Raw genomic sequence first — 10,068 nt, 5'->3', positions numbered from 1 at the left:
GATGGCACATAACAACAACAACATACATGGTCTGATGTCTTGACTACTGCTTCTATTGGCATCAATTGTAGAACCAAGCAATGTGAAGTCTTTGACAACTTCCATCTTTTCTCCATTCATCATGATGCTGCTTATAGGTCCAATTGTGAGGATTTTTGTTGTCCTTATATTGAGATGTAATCCATACTCTAGACTGTAGTCTTCAATCTTCATCAGTAAGTGCTTCAAGAGATCATCACTTTCAGCAAGCGAAGTTGTGTCATCACCATATCACAGGTTATTAATGATTCTTCCTCCAATCCTGATGCCACGTTCTTCTTCATATAGTCCAGCTTCTCAGATTATTTGCTCAGCATATAGATTGAATAAGCATGATGAAAGAATACAACCCTGACACACTCCCTTCTTGATTTTAAACCATACAGTGTCCCCTTGCTCTGTTCGAACAACAGCCTTGTCTATGTACAGGTTCCTCACGAGTACAATTAAGTGTTCTGGAATTCCCATTCTTCTCAATATTATCCACAATTTGTTATGATCCACACAATCAAATGCTATTGCATAGTCAATAAAACACACGTAAACATCTTTCTGGTATTCTTTGCTTTCAGCCAAGATCATCTGACATCAACAATGATATCCCTTGTCCCACATCCTCTTCTGAATCCAGCTTGCATTTCTGGAAGTTCTTGGTCAATACACTGCTGCAACCATTTCTTAATTATCTTCAGTAAGATTTTACTTGCATGTGATATTAATGATAATTAATATCATTTAATAATTTGATAATTTCCACATTCTGTGGGATCACCTTTCTCTGGAATGGGTACAAATATGGATCTCTTCCAGTCAGTTGGCCAGGTAGCTGTCTTCCAAATGTCTTGGCATAGCTGAGTGAGTGCCTCCAGGAGGGCATCCATTTGTTGAAAACAGCTTGACAGGTATCCCATCAATCCCCAAAGCCTTGTTCCTCACCACTTCCTTCTGTGCAGCTTCAACTTCTTCCTTCAATACCATTGGTTCCTGATCACATGCCACCTCCTGAAATGGATGAAGATCGACCAGGTCTTTCTAGTACAGGGACTCTGTGTATTCCTTCCATCTTCTTTTGATGCTTCCTGCATCATTCAATATTTTGCCCATAGAACCTTTCAATATTGCAAGACAACACTTAAATTTTTTCCTCAGTTCTTTCAGCTTGGGAAATGCCAAGCATGTTCTTCCCTTTTGGTTTTCTAACTCCAGGTCTTTGCACATTTCATTATAGTAATTGGCTTTCTCTGCTCGAGCTGCTCTTTGAAATCTTCTATTCAGCTCTTTGATCTTGTCATTTCTTCCTTTTGCTTTAGCTACTCTCCACTCAAGGGCAAGTTTCAGAATCTCTTTTGACATCCATTTTGGTCTTTTCCTCCTTTCTCATCTTTTTAATGACCTTTTGCTTTCTTCATGGATGATGTTCTTGATGTCATCCTATCTTTATACTGGCTTTCAGTCATTGGTGTTCAGTGCATCAAATCCATTCTTTAGATTGTCTCTAAATTCAGGAGGCATATATTCAAGATCATATTTTGGCTCTCGTGGACTTGTTTTAATTGTCTTTAACTTCAGGTTGAACTTGCATATGAGCAGTTGTTTGGTCTGTTCCACAATCAGCTCCTGGCCTGGTTTTGGCTGAAGATATTGAGCTTTTCCATAGCCTCTTGCCACAGATGTAGTCAATCTGATTCCTGTGTGTTCCATCTGGCGAAGTCCACATGTATAGCTGCCGTTTGTGGTGTTGAGAAAAGGTATTTGCAATGAGTAAGTCATTGGTCTTGCAAAATTCTATCATGTCATCTCCAGCGTTATTTTTGTCACCAAGGCCAAATTTTCCAACTATCAGTAATTCTTCTTCGTTTCCAACTTTTGCATTCCAGTCACCAGTGATAATTAACACATCTTCATTGCATGTTCAGTCAATTTCAGACTGCAGAAGTTGATAAAAATCTTCAATTTCCTCATCTTTGGCTTTGGTGGTTGGTGCGTAAATTTGAATAATAGTAATATTAACTGGTTTTCCTTGTAGATGTATGGATATTATCCTATCACTGATAGCATTGTACTTCAGGACAGATCTTGAAATATCCTTTGCGATGATGAATGCCACACCATTCCTCTTCAAACTGTCATTCCCAGCATACTAGATCATATGGGTTTTCTGATTCAAAATGGCCAAAACCAGTCCATTTCAGCTTGCTAATGCCTAGGATATCAATGTTTATGTGTTCCATTTCATTTTTGACAACTTCCAATTTTCCCACATTCATACTTTGCACATTTCACATTCTGATTATTAATGGATAGTTGCAGCTGTTTCTCCTTAATTTGAGTCTTGCAACATCAGCAAATGGAGGTCCCGAGAGCTTTACTTTATCCGTATCTATGGTTGGTTCTACTCTTAGAAGGCAGATCTTCCCCAGTTATAATTTGAGTGCCTTCGACCTAAGGGGCTCATCTTCCTACACTTTATTAGACACTGTTTCTGGGCTATTCATAAAGTTGTCTAGTGATGTATCAGATAGTGTTTCTCTGCTATTCATAAGGTTTTCTCCAGCCAATTCTTTGAGAAGTGGATGGCCTCGTTCTTCTTCCTAGTCTGTCTCAGTCCATAAGCTGCATTGAAACCTGTGCACCATGTGCAACCCTGATGGCATTTGAAACACCCGTGGCACAGTCTCAAGCCTCATAACAACACACAAGCCACCAGAGTAGGGCAAACCGACAAACAAGCCTGTCTTCCTTAGCTGTTCGAAAGCTCTCCACCCTCCCCTTACTTGGATCCCATGGCTCTTCCTTCCTGTCTGCCTCTTGGGGTAGGGCCTGTTTCCCTCCCTTTACCTGGATCTTGCAGTGCTGTCTCATCCCTGGCTCTTCCCTCACTTCCTGGCTCTTGGGGTGGGGCCTTGTCTCCCTACCTTTACCTGGATGTCACGGCTCTGTCTCATTCCTGGCTCTTCCCCAGCTTCCTGCCTCTTGGGTGGGGCCTTGTCTCTATTTACCAAATACAACCTCTAATTTAGTGCCATATATAATCATGTTTTTAATAAATGAAAATTATGCTTGAAGAAGACAGTGATTATATATATAGCTTCCATGCTTCAAAGCTCACAGAACTGTATAAATTCTATACTACATAGCTCCAGTTCTACCACTGAAACCAAGTCATAAGGTGGTGAAGTGCCTTACATGAGTTATCAAAAGAAAAAAAAAAAAAAGGCAAACTCACTGTCATCAAGTGGATTCTGACTCATAGCGCCTCCCATTGTGTTTCTGAGGTGGTAAATCTTGACAGGAGTAGACTGCCCCATCTGCCTTTTGCAGAGCAGCTGGTGGGTTTGAACCACCAACCTTCTTGTTAGCAGTCAAATGCCTTAGGCACTCCACGCCACCAGTACACCTTTTACGTGAGTTAGTGAAGCTATAAAAATCACCTGGATCTGTTTATCACAAATTCTGTCCCACCCTTCTATATTACAATAGGAAAAGTGTCATTTTGATTGGAGGAATTGCTAGTTTAAGAGAAACACAAAGAAAAGAATTTCATTTATTGGATACAGTACCTTTTCTTTAAAATTCTCCACAAATGGATTTAACCTCAGTTTTCAGATTAAAGATTGTGAGCTAGTATCTGAGACAGAATAAAAAGTGAAAAGAACAAGACAAGATGTGAAGAGCTTCACTTGACTTGATTTTTCAACTTGTTATCTCTCTGGCTCAGAAACAGGATCCCCAGATTCAACAGTCTGAATGGACATTGATTCTGGAAAGGGAAAATTCACTAACACTAATGCTTGCTTACTTTTTTTATGTCTACAAGTAAAGAAACATATGATACAATAGCTGAACAAAAACATTTTTAAAATTTCTGAAGTTCAAGAGACGTGACTAAATATCACCAACAAAAAAAGATCAGAACATGTAAGATTCTTTTCTTAATTAATCCTGTATTATTAAATATAAGGAATGAAATTTGAAACTAAATGTTTCAAACTATAATGACTAACTTACCACATGATTCAGGTAAAAATCTACAAATCTTATTTCCAAATAAATGGAGTTTCTTCAGGGATGTAAGGTATTTCAGCTCTTCTGGAACAACTTCTAGAAGATTGTTTCCCAGATTTAATGCTGTCAACTGCAAGCATATAGATATTTGATGGACTCACAAATATGAGAAAAAGAAAAATGAAGCCTCTTTGCTCAGATCTACATGGTTTAAGAAAACTTCAACATAACCTTAAACAATTATTTCACATGCACATAAAATTATCTTTAATAAAGTTAATGTCAGCTTCATGCTCAAATACTTTGTTAATTAAAGCACAATTTAATTTTCAATTAAAGCATTTAATGTCATTAATATTGTATTACAAACCTTTCCAGGGTTATTTAAGAGCACAATTAACGATCTGTTAATAACTCACTTGAGCAATCCAAGAGTCTCCCAACATTGTGACCTATAAAATCACAATCATTAGAAACTCATCAAAGGGGCTAATTTCCAGAAGTCAAAAACAGAACCAAGTATCTGAGGTCTCCATGTCATAGTACTCCAAAATGCATTAACTCATTTATCCAATAAAACTGCTCTATTCCATGGATACCATCAGGTATGAACTTTGATGGCACTCTCTCTGTGCTGCTGCTCAAAAAGGAGACGACTAAAGTGATATAATTAAGCAGGGAAGATCCGTCCTATAAATATCTGTTCTACTAATGCCTCATCAGATATAACAGCACATTAAGAGGAGTGAGAAAATTCCTCCTTGAGCCTCTAACTCTAATCCATAATGTTAATGATACAGAGTTGTTCCCTAAATCTTGATGTTTTTATTTTGAAATCTAATTGTACTTTCCAAGATTAAACAAAAGGGGGGTCTTTTATATCCCAACATAACTTATTCAGATTTCATTACCAATTCCATATTTCAAAAATTTAGTATTAAAGGTAAAAAGAAAAAGGAATAATGGGAGTTTTGACCAACTAATGAGTTCATAAAAGACAAGAAAAATAATTCAGGATTAAATTTAAGCTATTGAGGATTCATATTTAAATGCTTTGCTTGCCTCAATGGTATGTATTTGGTATGTATATACGTCAATGATTTAAACGAATATAAAGAAGTACACATAGGTGCATTTACAATGAAATTCCTTACCCTTAGCATCCATGCTAAAAGTTTTGCATTCATCCTTGCTCCTCCTGTGAGAATTACCATTATCTTGTATTTTAAAAAAGGACAATTATTACTACTATTTCAGTTGTCTTATTCTATTATAAAGACAAAGTATCTGAGATACTGTGACAAGATTGTTCCAGATGGTGTTTTACTAGCAAAGGCTTTCACAAGGAGTACAAGCAGAGTTTTGTTAGCAACACTCTCCACGTTGTTATTCTTAGTTTCATCTAGTCTGCTCCTACTCATAGAAACCTTCTATATAATGGTTGTGAATAATTCCTGAAGCAAGGCTTTAGGTACACAAGGGACAATTACTCGATAAGTTTAAAACTTTCATTCCTTCAATAATAATCAATAGAATGAGTTTCTGTTGGTCTTCACAGAAAGTAACTCTTTCTGGACCATAAAAACTGGAAGTTACCATAGATTCAAAGACACTAGGCACTTGACTGCTAACCAGAAGGCTGGCGGTTCAAACCCACTAGCCACTCCTTGGAAGGAAGGTTGGTTAATCTACTTCTGTAGTGATACCACCTTGGAAACCCAAGGACAGGTCGCTATGAGTCAGGTCTGACTCCAGGGCACATAACAACAACAACATTGCTAGTAACTGGTTTCTCATGGACTCAAGACCCAGAAAATTATAGCATCTTACAATTAGAACTTTTATAAGTCACCTAGTCTGATATATAAGATGCAAGTGGACAATTATACACATTCCTCATGAATACACCCAATAACAGAGAGCTATTGTATTTTGTTGGAAAGTTCCATACATAGCTTTCTGTAACTTCTACTCAATTCTTTCCACAGCAGTTATAAAGAACAGTTTTATTCCTTCTCCCTTCTCCCATATAACCACCTTCTAAATTTTTCAAGGCTGCTATCATATTCCTTTGGATTTTCTCCATTCTTCCTTTACCCATTTCCCTCAGGACATAATTTCCAGAGCCCTCAGTTCTTCTGATCACTCTCTAATTTTTAAGTACCTCTCTAAAAACATGGTCCCTAGGGTGAACATGCCATGTGATCTGTCTACCAGATATGCTGGTAGGATGACTGGATCTCCCTTGGGCAGATCACTACACTTCTACTAATGCAGCCTAATGTGGCATTCACTCTTTCAGTAGCAGGGTACATTTCTGGTGCATAATTAATTTTATCTGTGGCCAAACAAAACCCCTAAATTAACTGACAAGCAGATAACCCACATCCTGGGCTTGTGCAATTGAATTCTTTTCTTAACCTAAATGTAGGAATTTACATTTATCCCTGTAAAAATTGCATCTTGTTAGTTTTGGCTCATAAGACATCTCCAGTGGATGTGATATTCTCACTCTAAATTCTGAGTCTAAAACTGGACAATTTCACTGGGAAAAAGAACCATTTCTTTTTCACCATCTTCATTTTGGTAATATACTCACCATTCTCACAATCTAGGGTGGCCCAACTTTGAAGTCACATAGAACTTCTTTCTCACCTTCCACCTAAATTTACCAAGTCTAATTCCCAAAATTCCTTTTAGATGTGTTTTAAAATAAATAAATAAACCTCTACTCCTCTACTCCTATTGCAATCACCCTAATAATGTATTAATACTCATTATTGCCTGCCTTCATTACCATGGACTTTCAGAAGAATGAGCACATCAGTCTTTGAATACACCCAGAATGCTCCTTAAAATGAAAATGGTAAAGACTTTGGCTGGCTTACTTTGCACATGTCATCAGAAAAGGCCAATTGCTAGAAAAGGACATCACATTTGGTAAAGTAGAAGGTCAGCAAAAATGAGGGAAAACCTCAGTGAGAAGGAATAACACAATGGCCTCAAAAATGGTCTCCAACATACCAGTGACCCTGATGATCACACAGGACTAGGCAGGGCTTTGTTCAGTTGTAAGTAAGGTTGCCATGAACCACAGCGAACGCAAATAACCAGTCCACGAGCAATTTCCTACCCAATAAATCCTACCTGTTTCCAAACTTCCTATCATTTTACTGTATCTTTGTACACCTGCCCCAACAGCGCTCGTCTAACTCAACTCCTCTTCAATTTGATTACGCTGGCCCACCTACACTGCTCAGTTATAACCTATCTGCAGCCTGCCTTGAAAAACCTATTTGTGTTTGTTCTTACACTTTGAATATGAGGTAAGCATCTCAGTGTTCATTGATGCCTGTGGATTATAAAATCTAAATTCAATGAAGAGCAATCTTTGTCAACACAGGAAAAGAATAAGAAATCTGAGTGTTGTTGTTATTGTTGTTATGTGCCGTCGAGTCGGCCCCAACTCATAGCGACCCCTCCTTGGGTTTCCGAGGCAGTATCACTATGGCAGTAGGATTGCCCAACCTTCCTTCCGAGGAGTGGCCGGTGGGTTTGAACCACCAGCCTTCTGGTTAGTAGTCAAGTGCTTTAGCCACTATGCTACCAGAGCTCCTAGAAATCTGAGTAGAGAACATAATGTTTAATGTATTATTGACGATATTAGTGGCTAGCATTTAAATAGAATTTAATATGTGCCAAGCACTTTTTGTTAAACTGTCTTGTACACTGTCTCACACAGATATCACAATAAACTCAGTTATACAGAAAAACGATCTGTGATCCAGACTACGATTTATAGTGAATAATGTGGCTTTACTCTATGGGCTCGTTCTGGTTACCTAGTACCGCTATGACAAGAATATACTACAAAAGGGATGTCTTGAAGAAACAGGAGTTTATTCTCTTAGTTTGGAGGCTGTAAGGCTGAGTTCAAAGTGCCAGGCTCTAGGGGCTGGGTGAAAGCCCCTCATCCTTGGGCTTCAGCTCTGCCTCCTGCTCCTGGCCCACTGAAGCTGGAAGCTTTTCTTCACTCAGCTGCTAGCTGCTGAGGCTGACAAACCCAAGGTGGACAAGTAACAAGGCACAGTCCCAATATTACCAAACCACACAGCAGGCCATTAATTCAAGTCTATTAAAAGTCCCAAGGTTGGCAGAGCATGGCAGGCTGCTGAATAATGACAGGGCTACATGCAGGGTTCAAGCGTGAATAAGCTAGAGACCATTCCCAAAGCTGCTGTTTATATATAAGAAGCAGACCATGTCCCTAAAGCAGCTACTCAGCTGCTTGTGCTAGATCCCACCATGGAGCTGACTGCCAGTTCCATCGTGGGGAATAACTACCACCAGCTGCCCAGTCACTCAACCAGGCCCAGCCAAGCTGACATACAACTTTAACTATCACAGGCCTATACTCAACACCTACACTATGCCATCTACAACAATATACTTCCTATTTATTTTTTAAATTGACTATTGCTAACAGGGAGGTACTGTGTGGTTTAAAATCAGAAAAGGCATGTGGCAGGGTTGTATTCTTTCACCATACTTATTCAGCGTGTATGTTGAAAAAATAATGTGAGAAGCTGGGATATTTGAAGAAAAATGAGGCATCAGAATTGGAGGAAGACTCATTAATAACCTGCATTATACAGATGACTCACCTTGCTTGCTGAAAGTGAAGAGGACCTGAAGCACTTACTGATGAAGATCAAAAACTACACAGACTTAAGTATGGATTACACCTCAACATAAAGAGAGTGAAAATCCTGACAACATGATAGATAGTGAAGAAACTGAATCTGTGAAGGATTTCATTCTTCTTGGATTAACAATTAATGCCTGCAAAAAGGGCAGGGAGGCCACATCTTCTGACCTCCTCTAATCCCACAAGAGGAAGACAGAATCACCATCAATAGCCCAAGGCCTATTCCTGAGAGGCCAGACATGTTGCCCCCCTCCAGCCCTTTCTCCAACCATTCCTCCCAAAGCACCCACCACCTCTCTCCTAGGTTCAATAATTCACTGCAGTGACCACACAGAACTCACAGGTTACGGATTTATTAGGGAAGCACCAGGCTACAATTCAAGTTCAGGAAAAACACTCAGTCTCTTTCCAGCCCACCGTCTCTCAGCCAAGTCTCTCACAGTCTCTCCCCCAGCAGTGCATGTCCCTCAAGAGTCTCACTCAGCAATGCATGTCTCTTGCATCTCTTTCCCAGCAGCACATGTCTCTTTCAGCAGTGCATGTCTCTTTCAGCAGCACGTCTTCCTCAACCAGCAGTCAGAGAGAGTTCTGCCTCTAGAGGCCTCCTTTTGAGCCTGGCAGAGTGGCCAAACCAGCCAATCATAGCATCAGAACTCTAAGCACCTGAGAGAGAGTGGGAACCTCCAGAACATTGTTTTGTGCCACTCCCAACAGAAATACTCCAGGTAGACAACTTTAGCAATCAGGAGCTCCTCAGTTGCTCATAGCAAATCCCACCTTGGAGTTTACAAAGACTTATAGGTAGAAAAGCCATACTAAGTAATTTACTACACTGCAATGCCCATGGAAGTTGCAGTCAAGAAATCAAGTGATGTACTGCATTGGACAAATCTGCTGCAAAAGACTTCTCTACAGTGTAGTAAAGATGTCACTTTGAGGACTAAGATGAGCCTGATTGAAGCCAATCGACTCATATGCATATGAAAGGTGGACAATAAAAAAGGAAGACCAAAGAAGAATTTATGTCTTTGAGTTATGGTGTTGGTGAAGAATATTGGATATACCATGGATGGCCAGAAGAACCAACAAATCTGTCTTGGAAGAAGTACAGCCCAAATGCTTTTTAAAAGCAAGGATGGCAAGACTTTGTCTCATTTACTTTAGACATGTTACCAGGAGGGACTAGTCCTTGGAGAACATTGTGGTAGTTATGTTTGTGTGTCAACTTGGCTAGGACTGGTTGAGTGGCTAGGCAGGTGGTGGTAGTTATTCCCCATGATGAGAATAGCAATCAACTCCATGGTGGGATCTACTAC

The 10,068-nt window shown here is 39.4% G+C and overlaps 1 protein-coding gene across 1 annotated transcript in view; it reads right to left on the bottom strand.

The window, feature by feature from the left end:
* LRRC69 (leucine rich repeat containing 69) overlaps positions 1-10,068 on the bottom strand; it is a 130,629-nt gene that overhangs the window by 101,746 nt on the left and 18,815 nt on the right. The window contains exon 2 of the mRNA XM_007948747.1: positions 4,048-4,174. Coding sequence (XP_007946938.1) covers positions 4,048-4,174 — 127 coding nt within the window. The remainder of the gene's footprint in view (positions 1-4,047; positions 4,175-10,068) is intronic.

Source organism: Orycteropus afer, unplaced genomic scaffold (assembly GCF_000298275.1).
Source record: "Orycteropus afer afer isolate SDZICR_OR568_19922 unplaced genomic scaffold, OryAfe1.0 scaffold00222, whole genome shotgun sequence".
Lineage (NCBI taxonomy): Eukaryota > Metazoa > Chordata > Mammalia > Tubulidentata > Orycteropodidae > Orycteropus > Orycteropus afer.
The sequence above is the reverse complement of the archived record's forward strand: the minus strand, read 5'-3'. Positions and strand labels throughout refer to the sequence as shown.